Source organism: Electrona antarctica, assembly GCF_951216825.1.
Source record: "Electrona antarctica genome assembly, chromosome: 17".
NCBI lineage: Eukaryota > Metazoa > Chordata > Actinopteri > Myctophiformes > Myctophidae > Electrona > Electrona antarctica.
In genome coordinates this window covers 45,499,677-45,524,386 of record NC_136798.1, presented here as the reverse complement: position 1 = coordinate 45,524,386, position 24,710 = coordinate 45,499,677, and the positions used below count along the sequence as shown (strand labels likewise).

The 24,710-nt window shown below is 41.4% G+C and overlaps 1 protein-coding gene across 1 annotated transcript; it reads right to left on the bottom strand.

The window, feature by feature from the left end:
* Window positions 1-252: 252 nt before the first annotated feature.
* On the bottom strand, window positions 253-24,197 carry LOC306941195 (lysozyme C II-like; the record flags this gene model as incomplete). The annotated part of the gene is made up of 5 exons (XM_079526510.1): window positions 253-373; window positions 2,324-2,405; window positions 3,454-3,615; window positions 23,282-23,384; window positions 24,165-24,197. The coding sequence occupies 5 exons, from the start codon at window positions 24,195-24,197 to the stop codon at window positions 307-309; spliced, it is 447 nt and encodes a 148-aa protein (XP_079382636.1). The 3' UTR covers window positions 253-306.
* Window positions 24,198-24,710: the final 513 nt, after the last annotated feature.

Sequence of the window (24,710 nt, the reverse complement as noted above, 5' to 3'; positions counted from 1 at the left end):
GGGACCCCCGCCCCGCCCCCTCCCGACCCCCAATATAAATTGACTGCTACAATAACCTTAAACCATTTTGGGCGGGAACCCCTTTTGGTGTTTTAAGCATTGTTATAATTTAGCTATTGAAAAATAGCAGATCTACAAGCTCATAGCGCTACGAGCTTATTTTTGAAAAATCGTGAAAATTAAAATTTTAAAAACCCCCTTTTTTTTTATATAATTTGGGGACCCCCTAAAATAATTTGGCGACCCCCCGAGGGGTCGCGACCCACGGGTTGAGAACCCCTGGACCAAAGGAGCGATCGAACAGAATCACAGATCACAGTCAGCCACGTAGGAGCTCAAATCCTGCCACTGACAGTGTTGCTGCCAACCCATCCTGCAATAAAAAAACACAACATTAACAATAATCAACAACAACGTTAACAACAACATATGGTTGTTTTCAATCAGCTTTGTGCCCCAAATCACACCAAGCCCAACTATGGAGGATTAAGCCACGCCTGTAGTAAGAAATAGCTGATATACAGGCTCACAACGCACCGCAATGAAAGTAGTGAGCTTGTAGATCTGCTTTGGCGGGGGGTGGGACCACCTAACTGTTTTTTTTAGGTTCATGATTTTTTTTCTTTTTTTTGCATATAGATCAGTGCTATTGAAACCCTTTATGTCTGTGTGTAATGTTTCGTAAATATTGAACCAATGAAAAGTAGTAAAAAGCACTTGGGACAAAACCTCTTAACTCCATTGGACCCTCAAACTGTCTGCTAAAGCAACTAACTCCACCACCGATCCCCCTCTCATGGAAGTAATTGACAATTATATAAAGTCAAAACACCAACTTTGTTTTCAAAATATACATGAATATATATATTTGTTTTTCATTTCCTGAAAAATTAACATCATGGAGTTAAGTGAATTTTGTCCGACATTGTGGTCCAAAGGCAAGAGCTCTAATGACTGATCTATCTGGACACAATCACTTGTTACATTGTAAACAGCAAAGTCATTCAGTGTTTTGATAACAATTATGTTCCTGGTTTTTGGGATCATTATCCATTACTACAGTGTGTTCTGGGATTTCAGATAATGGTCCATAGATTGTGTTTAAAATGTTTCACGCAAATTGCTAAAAAAAATCCAGGCAGAAAATCAGGTATAAGGATTTTTCAAACTGCTCAAAAGGGCGGAATAGGCCTATCTGAGGGTGGAGCTTACTGGTCAAAGTCACAGATGTGTTCCTCATGAGTCAAGGAACATGTGAAAACAAGTGCCATGACCTTTGGCCAAACGAGGCAAGTGTTATGCATGTTCAAAGGTTTCATTTTCAACTGGTTTCAGTGCTATTTGGCATGACCCTCTACCATACTTTAAAGTATCTCCCCTATATGACGCTGCATATAGGGGAGAACGGGGTAAGATGAGCCAGCGGGTAAGTTGAACCACCCCCTTTATCTAGAAAACTAGAAAACTGTGTTGCCATGTGACCTTAAATCTAATAAGCATCCATCATTTACACCTGGCTGTGAAGTTAGTTAGCACATGGGGAAAGTAGAAAACATTATTTTACACAAAAAAAAAAAATATCGACACATCATGTAAAATGACTATTATACAAAGCAGAATGTACCCAGGTCTAAAATGTATGATGGTCTAAAATGTAATATCATACATGTTGGTGGTTTGCCAATGGATAGAAGCATGTGAATAATTTAGCAAATACATTTTCTGAAGTATTATTCTAGTCATTGTTTTCCTAAATGGTGGCTGTGGGTAAGATGAACCAAATGTCCGGGGGTAAATTGAGCCAATTTTATCACTATTCATATTTTTAAGTCTTTGCTACTCAAATTATACTGAATGACCTTTAATTTGGATGTTGGCAAATGTTTGCAAATTTGCTATATTGCATTAACAATATTGCAAATATTATAAGGTTCTGAATAACAAACTTTATTTAATTGTCTTTATATTGTTTAAATAATAAATAAACAAATAAATAAGACTATTTGCAAAAGGGAATTATTTTCAATAAGTGAATACATTATCTGTTCAAGTTTAAGCTCTTTATATTAAAATATCATGTGGTTCAACGGTCAAGGTCAAAGTTTGCATTTTTGATTGAGTGCTATAGCGCCATCCTTTGGCCAATGGTCGTGGGCTTCGCATCATCACCGTTTGGCATGGCCCTCTACCATATTGACGAGTTTCGCGAAAACAGACTGCACGGTTCAGCCAGAACTGCTATTTGTGGCTGAAGGAGAAAGAGAAGAAGAAGAAAAAAACAGACACAAACAATAAGGGACCAACCACTGCTTAATAATCGTACCATGCTGCGATGCCGTTGCTGGAGTCCTGCACCACACGTTTAGCACAGCTGATGGCTACGCTAACGTCACCCGTCAACAGCTCTGTGACAAAGCACATACACACATACATCTGTACTTCAAAACACAAGAACACATGCAAGTGTACTTTAAAAGGATCCCTGGCTAATGAGACATATGTCATAAAACTATTAATTAAATAAAAACACCGATATTTTATTTATTTCATAAATAGAGAATATTTCAGTCAGGGACTGCTCCCGTCGCAAGTTGATGATGTCATATGTTCATGTGTGGTCCAGCCCTATGGAATTATGGAATACATGTGCTAATAAAAAATATTTTAAACATTGCTTTGATGCTCATATTAACTTTAGGAAGTATTAAGTTGTTTTGTATTAGCACGTGCATTCCATAATTCCATAGGGCTAGACCACACATGGGCATATGACATCATCAACTTGCGACGGGAGCAGTCCCTATTGACTGAAAGATTCTTTAGTTATGAAAGAAATACAATATTTAAGGTGTTTTTATTTTATTTTATTTTTTTTAGAGGGCAAGTATAATATGTTAAGGCATATTTGTCTTATTAGCCAGGGAAGAACACACACGTGTACAATACAAAACAATGAATGTGTAATTTAAAAACTCAAAGATCTGTACTTTTAAAACTAGGGATGCACTGACTATTCTGCCACCGAAATACATTCTGCCGAATAGTGGTATAGAAAATGTATATTCTGCGGTATTCGGTTCGTTTGATTTCAGAGCCGAAACTGAATAGCCAAAGAACCAGGGTTACTTTTCGCAACATACTGTTTTGTTGTGATGACATGATCAGAATGTAACATTGTCTTTTGCCATTATCATGTAAAGTTATGGCCATGACAGCAACTGTTAAAAATAAATAAATGATATATAATGTTAAATCATATTCTGCTATTCAGTATGTTTTCAGCCAACTGTTTCCTATAATTTCCGGTAGGCCTATTCGGTTTCGGCCAATAATTTCCCATTCGGCGCATCCCTATTTAAAACAAATTCACCTGCATTTTAAAACATAAATCCGTAATTTATAAACATGCCCACACACACACACACACGCACACACACACGCACACAGACTGACCGCTGCAGTTGATGCCACACACGTTCTCCGCTCCCGGGGTCTGGTAGTCGTCGCACCAATAGCGGCTGTTGATCTGGAAGATCCCATAGTCTGTGGAGCCGTCGGAGTCGTGGTGGGTGGCCTGCGTGTTGAAGCTGGACTCCCATTGGGCCAGGCACACCCCTAAAGATTCAACAACGACAACAACAACCAATGAAACTGCACTCCCATTGGGACAGGCACACCCCTAAAGATCCAATAACAACAACAACAACAACCAATGAAACTGGACTACCACTCAGTGTTGTGTTTTTGGCAGCACATTTTGATTTTAGTTTTAGTCACATAGTCTCTTGAATAGTTTTAATTTAGTTTTAGTCACCTGGAATGTTGTAGTGTTAGTCTAGTTTTAGTCGACTAAATATCACAAGATTTTAGGTTAAATCTAAATCTACAGTTGATTTAGTTGAACAAAATGTATTTTGTCGGGCCTTGACGCCGTCGTCAACCGGGACACTATACCGCACCGTTGCCAGCCTCTTTGGGGTGGGAACAGCGACCGTGTGTGTGAAGTTTGTGCCACTTTATCTCGCAAGGAATACATCAGCCTTCCAGTAGCAGATGGATGACCTGCAAACAAATCATTTCTGGCTTCAAAACAATGTGGGGGCCGTTTCCTCAGTGCGCTGGAGCTATAGATGGATGGATCATATTCCAGTCATCACACCAGCAGAAAACCACACTGATTATTTCAATCGGAAAGGGTGGCATTCCATACTTCTGCAGTCTGTCGCTGACGAGTCGACAAGTACAGGTAAGAGTGTCACGTACTGTGTACTTTTATTGTGTAGTTGTGTTCCTAGTGTTTCCTGTCTGCTCCATTTGTTGATACCTGCCTTGTCTCACCAGTCTACATTGTAATTGTATTTCACTTGTGTCCTGTTCAGTGTTGGGCTATATTACTTAGGAGAGTAATATCTTTACTTTACTTATTACTCCTTAGAAAAAGTAATATCTTTACTTTACTTATTACTTGGAATCAAGAGTAATACTGTTACATATTACTTTATATTACTTTCCCAAGTTCCCCCCTCCCACCCGCAAAAGAAAAGATATGTACAACACAATCTGTTTAGCCAGCTCATTTTAGAACTGAATCCAATTTATTGGAATAATAAGAGCAGTCTCTCTGACTTTTTATCATTTTCACAATCACAATGGAACCGACCAAAGAACCTGACATGTATATAAAAAATGAAAATAAATGTATTTCAAAAGAAAATACAAAATAAAGCAGCAGTCTCTGAATTTTTAACCTTTTCACAATCACAATGGAACAGACCAAAGAACCTGACATGTATATAAAAAATGAAAATAAATATACTTCAAAAGAAAATACAAAATAAAGCAGCAGTCTCTGACTTTTTAACCTTTTCACAATCACAATGGAACAGACCAAAGAAAACCTGACATGTATATAAAAAATGAAAATAAATACATTTCAAAAGAAAATACAAAATAAAGGTCTGACTTTTTAAACTTAAGCTGTGAAGCTGTGATTGTAGCGCATTAGAACAAGCTGTTCAAATCGTGTATCTGTCAATCGGTTTATTTTAGGGGTGCATTAAAAAGATTGGATTAAGGTTGGTGAGGGATGCGTTGCTCCCCTGCTTGCGGTTATGTTTAGGTTAGAGTTAGAGATAGGGTTAGTACTAGTCATAGAGTACTAGTAGGCATAAACACTTGTGTGCGGTCCAAAACACAGCCCAGCGCTCCACTCCACTGACAACCAATCACAGCGCTCCAAATTCAACTCGCGCTTGGGAATCGCTCGGACGCATCCTGAACATTCTGTCATATAAACCGTTTGCCGCCCACAGCACACACCAAAAACATGGTTTGCATGGTTTGCATTTTATCTGTTGTATTTATTCAGTAACTACAAACATGTGGTACTGTACATATTTGCCTTATCATTGTAACAGGTTCACAAATATCAATGTGGGATGGCCTGGAAGTGTGCACGACTGCAGGGTATTGCGGAATTCTGAGATCTATAATGCCAGAGCGTGAGAGCGGAGAGGGAAACGCTCTTTCCACCAGTAAGTTGGAATGCTGTTTTGAAAAATACGCAGTATACTTGTGGATAGCACCAGAAGTCAGACTGTCAGAGCATGGTGGTTACAAGCAGTGTTGTTTGGCAGCAAGTTTTGATTTTAGTTTTAGTCATAGTCTCTTGAATAGTTTTAATTTAGTTTTAGTCACATTTTAGTCACCTGGATTGTTTTGGTGTTAGTCTAGTTTTAGTCGACTAAATGTCATAATATTTTAGTTGACTTTAATCTACATACAACAGTTGATTTAGTCGACTAAAATGTTTTGGCGGGCCTTGATGCCGCTGTAATGACTGATTTTACGATTTCTGAAAATAGCTGATCTACAAGCTCAAAACGCGTCGCGCTGCGATGCATTGTGAGCTTGTAGATCAGCTATTTTCAGCATCCAACCAAGTGTAAAATGACTTGTCTTTTATTCATACTGGATCTCTTGTCCCTTCCTAATATTTTAGTCTAGTTTTTATTTGTTGACGATATATTTAGTCATCATAGCTTAGTTTTCATTTAGTTTCCATTTAGTTTTCGACAGTGAAAAAAGGTAGTCAACGAACATTTTTCGTTTTCATCAACAAAGTCATAATGTATTTTTCAGTCATTTAACCACTTAAACCCTCAATACTTAAACTTACATTTTGGATCTGTACTTGTCGTGTACACCAAACCTCTTCACCGAAAATAGCAGATCTACAAACTCACAATGTGTCACTGTGTGTCACAGGAGTTGGTGACACGTTGTGAGCTTGTAGATCTGCTATTTTCAGCAAATGTTTCCCCTGAATAGGGCGCTAGTGTTGAAGTGGTTGATGTAAATCAAATGTGTAGTATTGTTAACTCTTGACAACACCCTAAGGGTTGTTAAACAACAATTTAAGTAATTATTTAAATCCATTCATTCTAGGGATACACCGAAAGGGAAATTCTTGGCCGAAACCGAATACCGAATATAGGAAACAGTTGGCCGAGAACCGAATACCGAATATCCGAATATTAATATAATATTATATATCCTTTTTTCCTACCATTGCTGTCATGGCCGTAGCTTAAAGCTACCTGATTTATGCCAAAATAAATGGTTATAGCAAAACTTGACTTAAATAATAATCACTATTATGGGTCCATAAAACATTTATTCAGCTCTTTGAATGCATTAATTGCATACCGAAACAGAATAGGCCATTTTCTGCCGAATATTTTTCTGCGGACGAATATTCGGTGCATCACTGATTCATTCATTGTCTGCATGCACATGCATGATTTTCCCATCAGGACACGCCCCCCTCATCTAGACTGAGTGGCAAAACATTGAGCAGCATGGAGTGTTGGAGTTTGGAAGCGCTCGTTGGAAATCACTCAACCGTCCTGCGTACCACCTGTTTCTGAATGTCACATAATGCAGGAGGCAGCAAAATGTTGTGTTATTGAAAACAAGCACTTCCAAACTCTGACACTTAAAAATAATCAAATGCAGGGCCTTTCTTGACAGAAAGTAGCTCATAACGTTTCTATGGTGGATTTTTATGAAACAAAAACTTTGCAGATAGAAAGAGCTTAATTCAAGCTTTTCGTACAGCTGCAATGTTGGTGAGTTTAACATTGTTTAATGCAATCAGACTAGGACTTTTCTGTTTGGATGAATGGGCCGTCAAGGCCAGAAAGTTGTTTTTTGCCACTCAGTGGGCGTTCCCGCATAACTTCCAGGTACGATGATATCACGCGCATACCCTCTATTTTCTACCACCTCAGGACACTGAAGTGAAGTGACACGCCAGTCCCCATTATGATCCTGGGTGATCCAATGAAAGGGATTATATCCTGATTATATCCTGACACGGGGAAGCATGAGATAAGACTGAAGGGTTCTCTGCCATCCACTAGGGGGCAGTATATCTTTATCCTTACTGTTCTGTGGAGTGAGGAGACTCTGTAAACTGTACTTAAACTGTACTTTAAACCATTCTGGGCGGGGAACCCCTTTTTGTGTTTTAAGCATTCTTTTCTACTTTAGCTATTGAAAAATAGCAGATCTACTTGTAGGACTGCTATTTTTGAGTGGTGCAACCACTCCAAGGAACAGCAATGTCCGTGTCCGTGTGACACCTATGTGACTCGTGTTAAACTATGTTTGTGTGTGACTCATGTGTGACTCATGAGTACCAGTAGGGGCGCTGTCGTGCCAGAAACAGAGAGAGAAATAGTGCTGCACTGTTGCCTGCTAATGAGAGTGAGAGAGAGAGGGGGGGTGGGGGGGGTGTAAGGGGGGGAGTTGCACCACTCAGTTCACACAATTGAAAAATTGTGAAAATGTGGCGCAAATGTTTGAAAATATATTCTTTCAGAGCAAACGTTTTTACTCAAATCGTTGCTTCCGAGGGCGTCCCTGGAACAACATATTTTCCAGATGGGCGTCGGCGGCCAATTATATATATTTTTGGGGCACCTTGACATGAAATATTTTGAGAACGACTGATTTCAGAAAACTGTGATGATTTAGAAGACATTTTAAAAATGTCGACGTCAGGCCTAAATGGGCTAATCAGAGACTGAGCCGTGCCAGAATGACCATTATACAACAGGTCGTTTCGAGGAAGCAATCCGATTGGTTGAAACAACCTTCTAGCCGTGGTTCAAACGAGCACCACTCCACACCTAATCAAAACAAAATAATTCAGCTGCTCTGTTTTCCCAGAGCGCAGCAAACTCGGTGGCTAGGCTAGCTAGTTTTGGACATTTCTGGTCGTAGTGACTACACTGTCATTAAAATAAATATGTTTTTTCATCGATTTTCTTAGTTTTAAGGGTAACTGTTGTATAATTGCAATATTACACTTGAGGGTGTGGTTTAACGTGATTATTGCCACTTCAGTGATGATTGCGGAACTTGACTACGTCACTCGAGGGTGTGGTTTAACGTGATTATTGCCACTTCAGTGATGATTGCGGAACTTGACTACGTCTCGTTCCTGACCGCATCACTGTCGTGAGCTTGCAGTACAGCAGGTTGCTGTACTTTATACCTCATGCTTTAAATGCTTAGTATGAGGTATAAAGTACAGCAGCCTTGTGTTCATAAAACAGAAAGATTGGGTATTGGGTAAGACTGACGTTATGTATCTTTCAGGACCTTTCACTGCTTCGTCTCAACCATTACTCTATGGCTCTGGTCTCAGCCACCGCGGTGGACATTTTGATATCCTGTTTTTTTATTTTTTATTTTTTAATGTTGCCACTACTGTTGGAGCCATAAACTACACAGGTTCATCCCGATGTTCTGGGCATCTTTGTAATGTTAGTGTTAGTAAAAAGCAGGTAAAAGAGTAACGTTTGAGGCAGACTAACATCAGTCACTCTACAGTTCACTGTAGTAGAAGAGGTGCGGGTTTACCCCGCAGCTATGTCTGCTCTGCCTACAGGAAATACGTAAGCTGCGACCATGAGACCCGTTTCACTCCCATTCACTCCCATTCACTCCCATTCATTCCCATTCACTCCCATTCACTCCCATTCAGTCCCATTCACTCCCATGCATTCCCATTCACTCCCATTCACTCCCATTCACTCTGAATGGGAGTGAATGGGATGAATGGGAGTGACAGTCCCATAGTAACAGTACCTCCCATTCACTCCCATTCAGTCCCATTCACTCCCATTCACTCCCATTCACTCCCATTCAGTCCAGTTCACTCCCATTCACTCCCATAGTAACAGTACCTCCCATTCACTCAGATTCAGTCCCATTCACTCCCATAGTAACAGTACCTCCAATTCACTCCCATTCACTCCCATTCAGTCCCATAGTAACAGTACCTCCCATTCACTCCGATTCAGTCCCATTCATTCCCATTCACTCCCATTCACTCCCATTCAGTCCCATTCACTCCCATTCACTCCCATTCACTCCCATTCATTCCCATTCACTCCCATTCACTCCCATTCATTCCCATTCACTCCCATTCACTCCCATTCACTCCCATAGTATCAGTCCCATAGTAACAGTACCTCCCATTCACTCCCATTCAGTCCCATTCAGTCCCATAGTATCAGTCCCATAGTAACAGTACCTCCCATTCACTCACATTCAGTCCCATTCACTCCCATAGTATCAGTCCCATAGTAACAGTACCTCCCTTTCACTCCCATTCACTCCCATTCACTCCCATAGTATCAGTCCCATAGTACAGGACCTCCCATTCACTCCCATTCACTCCCATAGTATCAGTCCCATAGTACAGGACCTACCATTCAGTCCCATTCACTCCCATTATATCAGTCCCATAGTAACAGTACCTGTTTTTTTTTTTTTTTTTTTTTAATGTTGCCACTACTGTTGGAGCAGCCATAAACTACACAGGTTCATCCCGATGTTCTGGGCATCTTTGTAATGTTAGTGTTAGTAAAAAGCAAATTCACTCCCATTCAGTCCCATTCACTCCCATTCATTCCCATTCACTCCCATTCACTCCCATTCATTCCCATTCACTCCCATTCACTCCCATTCATTCCCATTCACTCCCATTCACTCCCATAGTATCAGTCCCATAGTAACAGTACCTCCCATTCACTCCCATTCAGTCCCATTCAGTCCCATAGTATCAGTCCCATAGTAACAGTACCTCCCATTCACTCCCATTCAGTCCCATTCACTCCCATAGTATCAGTCCCATAGTAACAGTACCTCCCTTTCACTCTCATTCACTCCCATTACATCAGTCCCATAGTACAGGACCTCCCATTCACTCCCATAGTATCAGTCCCATAGTACAGGACCTACCATTCACTCCCATTCAGTCCCATTCACTCCCATTATATCAGTCCCATAGTAACAGTACCTCCCATTCACTCCCATTCAGTCCCATTCACTCTTTATTATGACTTAGGCAAAATAAAATGGCCTAAGTCTCACTCTTGACATAGGCCATTTTTTTAATAGGCGTTTATGTTAGGGCTTAGGCGATTTTACCAGAGGTGGCCAGCATCACCAGGAGTTGATTTAGGCCAAAAACTCATTTTCGGCAAAAAATGACTTAGGCCATTAGTTTAAAGGTATATTCAGCGGGCATTGGTGCACGTGCTGTTGGTCTGTTGTACTTCCCCCACTGTAGATCGTGTGCATGTGCACATCTTGTTACCGGGGCGGACCGGGGTTTTTTCGAAAGCACCCAAATCACTGAATGCTCCTTTAATAAGGTGACGATATGCAGCTCCTGGCAGGATCTGCTGGGAGAAGCTAGATGCAGCTGCGCGACATGAGACTAATTAATTAGAGCGACTTAGAGAGAGAAGAGTGTGTGTGTGTATGTGTGTGCGTCAATTTAACAAAGGTGCAGATGATCAGAAATCAGCAGAGAGTGATCGACGCAGTGTTGTTTTCGTCGACTGAGGCCCAGGCCACACTACTCTGGCACCAATACAAATGAAACTATTTGAATAAAGGTTGTATACACATCAGTGAAATTAACCTCTTTGAGAGAGTGTAGGCCTATAGCAAGCGCACCACAGATCATATAGGCTGCATGGGCTTGGGCACTACCCTACCATCTCTCTATATCATTTGATAAAGGCATATTAAAACCATGACTTGTATACACCCAATGAAAATATAAACTTCACGGAATATTTACAACTTCAAATTATAACAATCGGTTGAAGATTATTTGAATATCGCACAAGTAAAATCTCAACTTCTTTGCGCATTGCGCTGAGGACTGGCAGTGTTTTACCTATACTTGTGAGGACCTCTGCTTGGATTCATGGTGAGTGGGGCACCGACGATCTGCAAGCTCACAACGCACTGCATTTGGACGCAACACTTGGAGCTTGTAGATACACGGAATGACGATAAACATTTCACAGAATATATACCACTTTGAATTAAAACAACTGGACTAGTAGGCTGATATATTTATTATTGGATGCAGCAGAGCAGAGCCTTTGCTCGCTGCAGTTGATGCAACATATGATACGTTTTAAAGTTGTTAACAGTGATATATAATCATGAACAATTGGATAGATATCTGTGTAGTTTCCATGCAGGCACAAGCTGCATTTCTCACCTAATTATAGTAAAAATGATATGCGCTATAATAAGCGGTGACATCATCGTTTCTCAAAAGCTCCGTTTCGCATGACTACACAGCTCCACTGATCTGGCCGAAAACGCCGTTTACGTGTGGCTGAAAGGCCCAAACGCACAAAGAAATGTGCGTTTTGCAAAAGATCCATATACGTGTAGCCTGGGCCTAAAACTAAGACAAAATATGTTCGCCGACTACGAACTACGAACGACGCGTTGTCAGCTTGTAGATCGGCTATTTTCAGCAAGTGTAAAATCAGCCATTACGACGGCATCACAGCCAAAACACAATTTAGTCGACTAAATCAACCGCAGATTTAGTTGACTAAAATCACAAAAAAAAAACTAAAACTAGACTAACACTAAAACATTCCAGGTGACTAAAATGTCACTAAAACAAAATTAAGTTTCATTCCAAAGACTGTGACTAAACTAAAATAGAAATTTGCTGCCAAAAACAACACTGGATCGACGTTTGCTTTACACTCTATGCCGAATTGAAGTGGACTCGTTCCCAGACTTTTTTTTCTTCTCCCTGGAAATAAAAACGTCTATAGGCTATAGCATTAATGAGATTTTATACAGTGGGAGTGCTGACTTTCATCCATCAGTGCAATGTTTACATGAACAGATTTTGCAGTCGTATATTGTGTCATTAAAATCCTGGCACTTAACAACAACCAACCATGGTTGTCCTTTATATACACTGTTCGACGTGCTGATACTCTTACCTGTTTTGTTGTTCATTTAGATTTATTTATTTGGCTGACTGTACTGAACACTTGATATTTACATTTCTAGATACCAACCCATTTGTACTCTGCTCTAATGGTTTTTAGGCTAGGGTGTGCTCTTCATGTGGCACCTATAAGTACTTGTATACTCAGTTTTGTCTGAAATACATTGTCGATCAATACAAATATTAATGTTTACTGTACTGTACATTACAGTAGATAAAGTAGATTTACTATCACAGAGCAGCTTCAAGTCATCTTACAATTGTGGTCCCCTGCCTATAATCTACTAGTTGAATACCCCTGCAGTACAACAACATTAAAGAGTTGAGTATGAGATGTACCAGAGAAATTAAAATGTGCGTTTGTTTAGTTGTGAAATTATGTGTTTATTACACATTCATCCCTTTTTCAGTTTTGATCAGACATTTCTCATAGAACATATAGTAAACAAAAACTCACTCTACATACTATACTTCTCCCTCATACTTCCATATTTAACTTATTGTGTGGAAGTATGGGGGAACAATTTAAAACAATCATCAAACCAATCTATATGCTGCAAAAAAAAGCCATAAGAATTGTTAATCAAGCCGAGTATATAGCACCAACCAATCCACTCTTTATAAAAACAAATTCTCTCAAACTAGAAGACCTAGTGGACCTGAATACGGCAGTAATTATGTATAAGGCATACAATAAAATACTCCCCACGTGCATGCAGGAGCTGTTCGAAGTAAGAGAGTCACAATATCCACTCAGGGGGATGGCTTTATTCAAAATAAGAACCAGAAGGACAGAAACAAAAGGCAGATGCCTATCCGTAAAAGGGGTTAAACTATGGAATAACAAAGAATTAAAAATGTGTACAACGCTTACAAAATTTTAAAAAATGTTTAAAAAACAGGTATTAAATTCACATAAAACATTAACTTGAGAAAGTACTCCAACTGTTACTAAAACTTCAATCCAAAAAAGGTACAACAATCAACTGGGAGGAATGTGTCACTTACATTAAAACAAAGAAAGAAACATCATTATTATTATTACTACCACTATAATAATGATGTAAATTATTATTATTGTTGTTGTTATTATTATTATCATTATTTTTTATTTTTAAACCAATGTCCATACAGACAAAAGTATTGTCATAAAAAACCAGGCCATGTTCACAAAGGGTAGGCAGCATAAGCCTTGGCTTCAGCCTACACCTTTTCGGTGCCACTTTTATAAGTGGATCCAACCGCATGTATGTAGATGTATGTTTGTATGTATATATGTATATGCATATGTATGTATTATGTGCTTCCTTTGTTCTTTTAAAAACACCGAATAAACTTACCTTACCTTCTGAGAAAGAAACACAAATGCTAGCAAGTAGCTTAACCCATTACAAGTAAACCAAAATCAGCTGTCATTTTAGCTATATATGTTATTTTTATAAAACACTTAAGTGTTTGAGTGATATTTAATTTCTTTTTAACACAAATATTCTCTTCTGTGGCGGTCCCTGGCACAAAACAGTTTCAGAGTGGGGTCTGGTCCGCGGCCACTTAATACAAAAAGACTTGGGGTCCTTGGACAGGAATTCAATGTCTCCTATATAGGACTTTGGAGTGATGCCCCAGTACAAAGTTGGAACAGTTTAGATCAAACAGAAATTGGTCACAAACAAATTAATACATGATAAATAGATGGAATGCTAATACATAGCTTCATATTCATTTCCTCTAGATCCCTCAAAAAAAGTTGGTTGAGGTTCAAGGTTCAAGGTTGTCTTTATTTGTCTCCCTTGGGAGAAATTTGTCTTGGAGACAGAGTCACAGCTGCATACCAATAACAGACACGTTCACATACGAAAAGGAAAAAACACCATGAAACACCCAACATACACAAAACAGAGATATTGCACACATTCCCTTGATAAAGTGCAACTAGTCAGTAAAGTGCATTCAGCGCTCTCTGATTGAGCATTTTGATTGACAGGGGAACAAAAGAGTGTTTAAATCTATTATACACATACAGTACCGTGGAGTTCTATACCTCCTACCGGATGGCATTAGCTCGTACTCTCGGTACAACACATGCAAGGGGTCAGATACAATATTCCGAGCTTGTCTCAACACTGCTTGTTCAAAGATGGCCTGGGGAGTGATGGGGGGGGGGGTGGACATGCCCATGATCTTCCCAGCCATGTTTGCTAGCCTACTTATTTGAGATTTGTATTTCACAGTTAGATTGCCAAACCAGCTGGACATACCGTATCTTAGGATTGACTCTATACTAGCTCTGTAAAAGGTCAACATGATATTTACACTGACTCCAAAAAGCCTAAGTCTTCTGAGAAAGTGTAGACGCTGGTGTATCTTAGAACACAGTGTTGTAACATGCGTGTGCCAGCTCATGTCCTCATCGATCTGTACTCCCAAGTATTTATACGATGGAACCTGTTTGATGTTATGGTCATGGACACTGATCATACTGTGGTCTCCTATGGACCTGGGGTCCACTATGACCTCCTCTATTTTGTTTACATTTATTTTCAGATGGTGTAGATCACACCACTCTATAAACTTGTCTACTCCCTCTGTATGGCTGAGGATGTTATTATCGCTCTTTAGCAGACTAAGTATCACGGTGTCATCGGAAAACTTCATAACAAACTGATTTGTATGTGAGCTGACACAGTCGTCCGTATACAAGGTAAACAGAAAAGAGGACCTGACTGTTCCTTGGGGCACCCCTGTACTACACAGTATCTCCTCTGAGAACACAGAGTTAAATCTCACCCTCTGTGGTCTCCTAGAGAGAAAAGAAAAATACCATTTTATTATAAAGGGGTTCACATTTAACTGAGCTAATTTACGCAATCGAATGTCTGGATGTATAGTATTAAAAGCTGAAGTCGATAAAATGTAATCTGGCGTATGCTACCTTACTCTCCAGGTGTTTCAAAGTGAGATGAGCTACTGTAGATATTGCATCGCATGTACTGCGTTTCTTAGACTATGCAAATTGATACTGGTCTAGTCGAGGTCCTACCTCCTTTCGGAGTTCCTCTGTCAGGATCCTCTCCAGTGATTTTACTACATTAGATGTTATAGCCACAGGCCTATAATCGTTATTCTCTAGTGGACATGCTTTCTTCGGGATTGGGCCTATCACTGATTTTCTCAAAATCTCAGGCACTGTATGTGAGTCTAGTGACAGCTGGAAAAGCCTGTGCCAGGCTGGGGCTAATTCCTCAGCACACGTTTTCAACAGGAAAGCATGCATTCCGTCTGGCCCTGTTGCTTTATCGGTCTGTATGGTTTTGAACACTTTACAGACGGTGTCCTGATCTATTACCATCCTGTTATTAACAGCATCACAGTTCAATTCACTAATCACCTCGTAGCATCCCTGAGAAGTATCACATTCAAAGCGCATAAAGAAATTATTAAGCTCATTCGCTCTGGCGCTCTCATCTAGAGCAAAGATGGGCTTCCTCTCCGACTTCATATTAGTCATCTCCCTGATGGAGTCCCAGAGTCTTTTTGTGTTCGAGTTGGCCAAGTCTTGTTCCGCTCGTTCCTTAAACTTCTTTCTGGCTTCTCTCATTTGTATACTCAGTTCCTTCTGTGCAGCCTTTAAGGCTGCCGTGTCTCCTGATCTGAAGGCCACCTTTTTCCTATGTATACACTCCTTGATTTCATTTGTGAGGTATGGTCTATTATTATTAAACTTAGTTATTACTTTCTGTGGCACTATCATTTCAGGTTTTGCAGGTACGTGTGTTGTGGCTGTTGATAATTCAAAGTTGCTTCCATCTTGTTCTTGCGTCTTCAACTTGCTGTGGTCCCTGTGAAATACATATCAATATCATTAATTTCTTTAAAAGCCTTTGATTCTCACACTGCTCCACATTTATTAAATATGCATGGAGAATAACACATATTACTTGCTTATTAACATGCATCATATGTCCTACTAAGGGACTATCACAAACTGTACTTTGTGGCAGCGGTGGCCGAACGGATAGCGGCGCGGTCTAGATACCGGAAGGTTCCCAGTTCGAATCAGCCGTCCGACACGTTAAAATTACCACCGCTGAAATGCCCTTGAACAAGGCATCAACCACTACGATGAAATGCGTTCTATGAGCAGGGCCTGGCTGGAAACAAGTTCTTGAGCTTAGCCCAGATACCCTGGGTAAATATAGATTTCATTTCATTTCATTTCATTACTGTATTTAGCTTATTGGAAATAATAACTGATAATGTTGTGTTCTTTAATCTTTACTGAATTGAATCATACACACAAGATTGTCTTTCTCTTTCTGGTTTATTTATTGTAGTAATGAACGCTCTTGTCGACTCGCCGGTCTCAATCATAACAACCTGTTACAACACCTTCTGTGTCCTTATATATTTATGTTACCTGCTTCCGGTTTCCTGGTCATGTGAACTCATAAGTAACCACTACACGACAGATAATACATGGAACTACAGCATAATACTGCAGGAAATGTTGCCAAATAGGCACTTTATTAGTTCACTTACGTTCTGAGGAAGTTCCTGAGGAGACAGAGGATGGTGGTCTTGAACTGCTGCTGGTTGGTCCTGAGGAGCTTCCAGTTGTAGGGCTGTTGCGATTACTCATTTAAGTTGATTAATTGATTAATAATAAAGATTAATTGTCACATAAAATGATTGCGATTAACAACTTAATTGTATTGTTGGCATTGAACATTGGAACGTATGATACAACTTAAATTTCGGATTGTTTTTTTAGGTTTCATAATCACAAATTGCACAGGACAGATATGACAAATAACTTAAACAGACAAATTACTGGTACATTAGCAACATTATACTTTCAGAGTGACGTGTTGGCAAGCTTGTAAATCAGCTATTTCTGATATTTTGGGAAAATGTTTGAAAATGTATTAGCATTTTTCTACATGGAAACGATACTGACTATCATGCAAAATAATTGCGATTATGTAATAGTTGTGACAGGCCGACACAGGTGTATCTGTTGGGGTTTGAGTGCTGGTTGGTCCTGAGGTGGTCACAGTGGTAGTTGCTGGGGTGGGAGTACTGGTTGGTGCTGAGGAGACCACAGTGGTAGTTGCTGGGGTGGGAGTACTGGTTGGTGCTGAGGAGACCACAGTGGTAGTTGCTGGGGTGGGAGTACTGGTTGGTGCTGAGGAGACCACAGTGGTAGTTGCTGGGGTGGGAGTACTGGTTGGTGCTGAGGAGACCACAGTGGTAGTTGCTGGGGTGGGAGTACTGGTTGGTGCTGAGGAGACCACAGTGGTAGTTGCTGGGGTGGGAGTACTGGTTGGTGCTGAGGAGACCACCGTGGTAGTTGCTGGGGTGGGAGTACTGGTTGGTGCTGAGGAGACCACAGTGGTAGTTGCTGGGGTGGTTGCTGGGATTTGAGTGCTGGTTGGTGCTGAGGTGGTCACAGTGGTGGGTGCTGGGGTGGTTGCTGGGATTTGAGTGCTGGTTGGTGCTGAGGTGGTCACAGTGGTAGTTGTTAGGGTTTGAGTGCTGGTTGGTGCTGAGGTGGTCACAGTGGTGGTTGCTGGGCTTTGAGTGCTGGTTGGTGCTGAGGTGGTCACAGTGGTGGTTGCTGGGGTGGGAGTGCTGGTTGGTGCTGAGGTGGTCACAGTGGTGGTTGCTGGGGTGGGAGTGCTGGTTGGTGCTGAGGTGGTCACAGTGGTAGTTGCTAGGGTTTGAGTGCTGGTTGGTGCTGAGGTGGTCACAGCGGTAGTTGCTAGGGTTTGAGTGCTGGTTGGTGCTGAGGTGGTCACAGTGGTAGTTGCTAGGGTTTGAGTGCTGGTTGGTGCTGAGGTGGTCACAGTGGTAGTTGCTGGGGTTTGAGTGCTGGTTGGTGCTGAGGTGGTCACAGTGGTAGTTGCTAGGGTTTGAGTGCTGGTTGGTGCTGAGGTGGTCACAGTGGTAGTTGCTAGGGTTTGAGTGCTGGTTGGTGCTGAGGTGGTCACAGTGGTAGTTGCTGGGGTGGGAGGGCTAGTTGGTGCTGAGGTGGTCACAGCGGTAGTTGCTGGGCTTTCAGATCCCTCTGTTGGTTCAACTGTGGGTCCACCTATAGGACAACATTGAGATATGCTGATTTATTCATCCAATATATTTAATCTGTATATAGGCCATTATTCTATATTAGTGTTTTGGCTGGAACACACTGTATACAGTGACTGTAATCGGTAACTGGAAAAGTGGGCACCTACACATTGTGGACACCTCAATGTTAAATGGGCAATTTTTTTCCATGATATGAAGCAGTGGTTTTCAACCAAATGGATCTTTAACTCTTGGTATGGGTCCATTTGGTTTAATTTTACGCTCTCAAGAGTTACATTATTGTTTAATATCTGCATTACTTCATTTACAAGAAGTCTACACAATTAGAGAATGTAGAAGAATTGTGATTTTGATCACAACGTTTGCCAACAGCATGACATTGTGTATCGACGACAACAACATTTTCTGTTTGGTGTCTGAGAGGCTAAATGTCATCAAATGGTGATCCGTGGATCAAATGCGGAATAAATAATGGGCCTTGATATGAAAAAAGGTTGAAAACCACTGGTATGAAGTGATGTAAAGTATACAGTACATGATTTGAACATGTTTGAACATTTTAGGCCTAATATTTCTACAAAACCTGCGGCCAGCCAGTCATTATGGGCATCAATGATAAGTTGAATGAAGGGTAAATTAAGGTCTCATTATTGTGCAATGTGCACATTGAAATAATGTACAGTATACTTTACATTACTTAAGAACTTATTCCAAATGATTTGTTTTATAGTTAGAGAAAAAATAAAATAGAAAATTGCTAGTGTAACATCGATGTGTCAACAGTGTTTAGGTTAGGTACCCACCGAAATACATGGAAGGTGCAATTCCAAATACTGCAATGTATTTGCTAGTATGATTCACTCACTGACTGTATACGTGTGTATAGCTATTGATTGATTGAAATACTTATTAGCAGTTTGCAGAATTACAATTTAGACATTTAGCAGACGCTCTTAATCCAGAGCGATTTACATTAGGCAAGAACAAAAAAGCATGGGCATACATCACATATATAAAATGCATTTATCATGAAACATGCGTAAGCTAAGAACGTAACTAGAATATATCTATATAATGACACTAAACATATAAACTACAATACATTACAATACATTTCAAGCACAACTCAATACAAAGACTGTTAACTGTGAGTGGACGACCCGATAAAGCATTACACTTGTTTATACAAGAGGGTCCACCTTGTTCAATTCATCAAAACATTTAGGGTCCACCTTGTTCAATTCATCAAAACATTTAGAGACGTACACATAGACACTTATATATAGCCAAAGGACAGAACAGGAATTCATCATCATCTTTCATCATCATGTTTACTCACCTGGGTTCTCGTCCTCTCTCTCACTGTCGAGCAACAGCAATGGACGAGCAGATGGCCTGTCGCCCAGAATGACGTCCAGCGGTTCAACAAAGTGAACAAGTCGATCGGTCAGCCCCGCTTTTGTTGTTGGCGTCTTTTATTTCTGTATATGACCGTGTGTAGCCATATTCTCTGCCATTCTGAGAGAAAATGTCCTCATAAACGGCCTTGTTTCTGTACATTCCGTTAAGTTTAGTTTGTACAGAGACATGATCGATCCCCCCAAAGTGCAATGAGACACGTACTGAATTTCAGCGTCTGTCCACTGTAGTGCTGACATTAGTATTAGTTTCCGTCTATACTCGCTTGTTTTCGTTGTTTTGCTCTCGTCTTCTTCTCTTTCTCTCTTTTTTATTTCTCAGCGCGCCGCATGCAAGTTAAAATACTCGTGCTCTGTAATGACGTCACGTCAGTAGCGCTCGGGTCGCGCTGCAAGTGACGTTTTGGTCAGTGTGATATGTGTGACTTAATTGGGTCACTTCATGTGGTCGTTGCATTCGGACTGAGCCAGATCTCCTCAGATCGGATTTAAATCAGATTTGAAACCACCTCTGGAAGTCACATTTGAAAAAATCGGATTCCATGTGACCCATTTAGACTTATTTAAGCAAATCGGATTTCTATCTTGAAGTGACACAGATCTGATTCAGGCTACATTCAGGCTAGATTTGTCTGCCAGTGTAAATCAGGCCTTATAGACACCAACTCTGGGGGTGCCCGAGATCAAACTGGGAACCTCTCCATTGCCATCTGGCTGTTCTATACTGGCCACTCTACCCCTGATCCACTGCCGCCAGTTCTGAGGAACGCAATGGGGAGTTTGGGCCATGTACTGGTACAGGGACCACATGTGGTCCTTGAGGGATGGTCCCCAGCTAAATGATGGAGAGTTGGTAACCAAATGGACCCCTATTATATCTAGATCTTTAACTCTTGAGAGCGTAACATGAAACCAAATGGACCCGTTTCATTTTTTAACACCTCCATTACTTAATTTAAAATACTCTTTAAGTCTATAGTCTACACAGTTAGAGAATGTAGAATAAATGTTATTTTAATTTTTATTTAATTTTAATTTTTATCCCACAATTTTGTACCCAATTTTTTTCACCCAGTGTCAATTATCTAATTTAATCCTGGGCACTACACTTCCTCTGCCAACCTTGCTTCTCATGCTTCCTTCTATGCATGAGGAGTCCAAGCCGCTTCTTTTCGTCTCCCCTGTCATCGTCAAACGACGATGGAGGGCTCGTCTGAGGACGACCTAGAGAGAGGGGGGAGTTTCCCCAGTTGGACGTAGCACATGGAAGGAACACGTTATTCCAACCAGTTACTTTCCCCTCCATCAGGCGCCCCAGTTGGCCAGGGGGAGGTAGTACAGAGACTAGGATTAGCCTACTGCATCTTTTTTTTTGTGAGGGTACCTACCCTAGGGTACACGGGGAGAATATGCAAACTCCACACAGAAAGGCCCTTTCACCAACCCCACCTCAGGTATGGGCAATGATGGCGCAGAACACGCCCCCAGCACCCACGGCGGGAATCAAACCCAGTACCTTATAGCTGTGAGGCGACAGCACTACCGACTGTGCCACCATGCCCCCGAATAATTGTTATTTTTTATCAATGTTTGCTTAGTATCTCTCCTATGGTAAAACATAACAATATTCTAAGCTTTAGGTCTACATCTCATTAATGGTGGTCCGTGGCTCAAATGCCGGATAAATAATGGATATTTGATATGAAAAGGGTTGAAAAGCACTGCTGTAGAGTGTTGTCCAGGGCGTTTTATGGAAGGGAGAAGAGTCTGGGCCGTGTGGGGTGTTGTCCAGGGAGTTGTAGGGAAGGGAGAAGAGTCTGGGCCGTGTGGGGTGTTGTCCAGGGAGTTGTAGGGAAGGGAGAAGAGTCTGGGCCGTGTGGGGTGTTGTCCAGGGAGTTGTAGGGAGGGGAGAAGAGTCTCGGCCATGTGGGGTGTTGTCCAGGGAGTTGTAGGGAAGGGAGAAGAGTCTGGGCCGTGTGGGGTGTTGTCCAGGGAGTTGTAGGGAGGGGAGAAGAGTCTGGGCCGTGTGGGGTGTTGTCCAGGGAGTTGTAGGGAAGGGAGAAGAGTCTGGACCATGTGGGGTGTTGTCCAGGGAGTTGTAGGGAAGGGAGAAGAGTCTGGGCCGTGTGGGGTGTTGTCCAGGGAGTTGTAGGGAAGGGAGAAGAGTCTGGACCATGTGGGGTGTTGTCCAGGGAGTTGTAGGGAAGGGAGAAGAGTCTGGGCCGTGTGGGGTGTTGTCCAGGGAGTTGTAGGGAAGGGAGAAGAGTCTCGGCCATGTGGGGTGTTGTCCAGGGAGTTGTAGGGAGGGGAGAAGAGTCTGGGCCGTGTGGGGTGTTGTCCAGGGAGTTGTAGGGAAGGGAGAAGAGTCTGGGCCGTGTGGGGTGTTGTCCAGGGAGTTGTAGGGAAGGGAGAAGAGTCTGGGCCGTGTGGGGTGTTGTCCAGGGAGTTGTAGGGAAGGGAGAAGAGTCTGGGCCGTGTGGGGTGTTGTCCAGGGAGTTGTAGGGAAGGGAGAAGAGTCTGGGCCGTGTGGGGTGTTGTCCAGGGAGTTGTAGGGAAGGGAGAAGAGTCTGGGCCGTGTGGGGTGTTGTCCAGGGAGTTGTAGGGAAGGGAGAAGTGTCTGGGCCGTGTGGAGTGTTGTCCAGGGAGTTGTAGGGAAGGGAGAAGAGTCTGGGCCGTGTGGGGTGTTGTCCAGGGAGTTGTAGGGAAGGGAGAAGAGTCTGGGCCGTGTGGGGTGTTGTCCAGGGAGTTGTAGGGAAGGGAGAAGAGTCTGGGCCGTGTGGGGTGTTGTCCAGGGAGTTGTAGGGAAGGGAGAAGAGTCTGGGCCGTGTGGGGTATTGTCCAGGGAGTTGTAGGGAAGGGAGAAGAGTCTGGGCCGTGTGGGGTGTTGTCCAGGGAGTTGTAGGGAAGGGAGAAGAGTCTGGGCCGTGTGGGGTGTTGTCCAGGGAGTTGTAGGGAAGGGAGAAGAGTCTGGGCCGTGTGGAGTGTTGTCCAGGGAGTTGTAGGGAAGGGAGAAGAGTCTGGGCCGTGTGGGGTGTTGTCCAGGGAGTTGTAGGGAAGGGAGAAGAGTCTGGGCCGTGTGGGGTGTTGTCCAGGGAGTTGTAGGGAAGGGAGAAGAGTCTGGGCCGTGTGGAGTGTTGTCCAGGGAGTTTTAGGGAAGGGAGAAGAACCTAGGACATTTTAGCCCGTGGTTTAACTATTGCAACACTAATTCAGAGGCTTAACACCACCCACTGTGCACTCGTGTTTGTACTCTAATAATGTGATCCCATGGTAAAATTGCTGTGGACATTATTGTGCTCTAAGGGTTCATTTGGTTCCTAACTATCAATAACTTTCCTTGGGACCCCCTGGAACCCCTTCCCCCAGACAGCACTTTGAGAACCAGTGCAATAAACACCATGGTGTTTGGTATACTTACAGTTAGCCAGACTGTAACCATGGTAACCATCCATCCCATTGCTCTTGAGGATCCTGGCCCACTCACATCGCGTGAACACCTCAGCACTGGCCACGCCCAAGAGCTGTAGGATGAGTAACAGGCTAAAAATAATAATACTTTTTTGTCTTTGTAAACAAAACACACTGTGTGACTCAAGTCACATTTGAAAAAAAAGGATTGCGTGTGACCTGTCTGCATTTATCAAATCGGATTTCTATCAGATTATGGGGCAGATTATGACAAATTACGACAAATAACAGATTATGACAAATAATGTATACAAAGACAATGATGATACCAACAGTGTTGTTTTCGTCGACTAAAACTATATGACGAAAAATGTTTGTCAACCTCCTTTTTTCACTGACGAAAACTAAATGGAAACTAAATGAAAACTAAATTATGGTGACAACAATATACTGTCGATTTTGTCAAAAATAAAAATAAAATCAGGAAGGGACTAGTGGCCAAGAGATCCAGTCTAAGTCATTTTATACTTGGTTGCATGCTGAAAATAGCCGATCTATAAACACTAAAACATTCCAGGTGACTAAAGTGTGACTAATACTAAATTAAAACTATTCAAGAGACTATGACTAAAACTAAAATAGAGATTTGCTGGATGCCAACAATCAAAATAAACAATGTGCTATAATAATGTCGATATAGTTATAATGTTTGAACATTTCATTTTTTCAGCTGATGAAATTCATAAAGATCAATTCTGATTACTGTGCAAAAATAATACAAATCCAAATTATATATATTATAATAAAACTAAGAATGAAATGAAATACTGAAAGTGTGATTATCTAAAATTATTGCGATCGGGCGATTAAGTAATAATGGTGGCAGAACTTACCACCAGCAGGACACAGATCAATGTAGTACGCATTCTGAATGTTTTAACTTCTACATCTGTCTGTGTGTGCTTTATATACAGTACACAGTACAGTACACTACCAGTGTTGCCATGTCTGCTTATTATAAGCAACCTTGGGCTTGTTTTTTCGCTCAACCCATTAGGACCGATTATAAAAATGTATTCTAAATCTGTTTTCTGAAAAAACGTATGTTGCTGTTAAGTTTTTCACGTCAAGGACCCCCGAAATTATATATATTTGGCCGCGACTGTGCACATCTCAAAATACTTTGTTCCAGGGACCCCCAGAAGCAAAAGTTTGAGTTAAAAATTTTCACTTTAAATATAAATATTCAATGATTTGCAAAACAAATGTTAACCATTCTTTCTAAAATAGCATGTACAACTACAAGCTCATGAGTGGAGAGACAGCGAGGTCAAAACAGCGACCAACATTGTCGGTTGCTAGATCGTGTGTATATCTGCTATTTTTTTGAATAAAAGATCTACAAGCTAGCTTATTGTGTTATGTCATAATGTGATGTG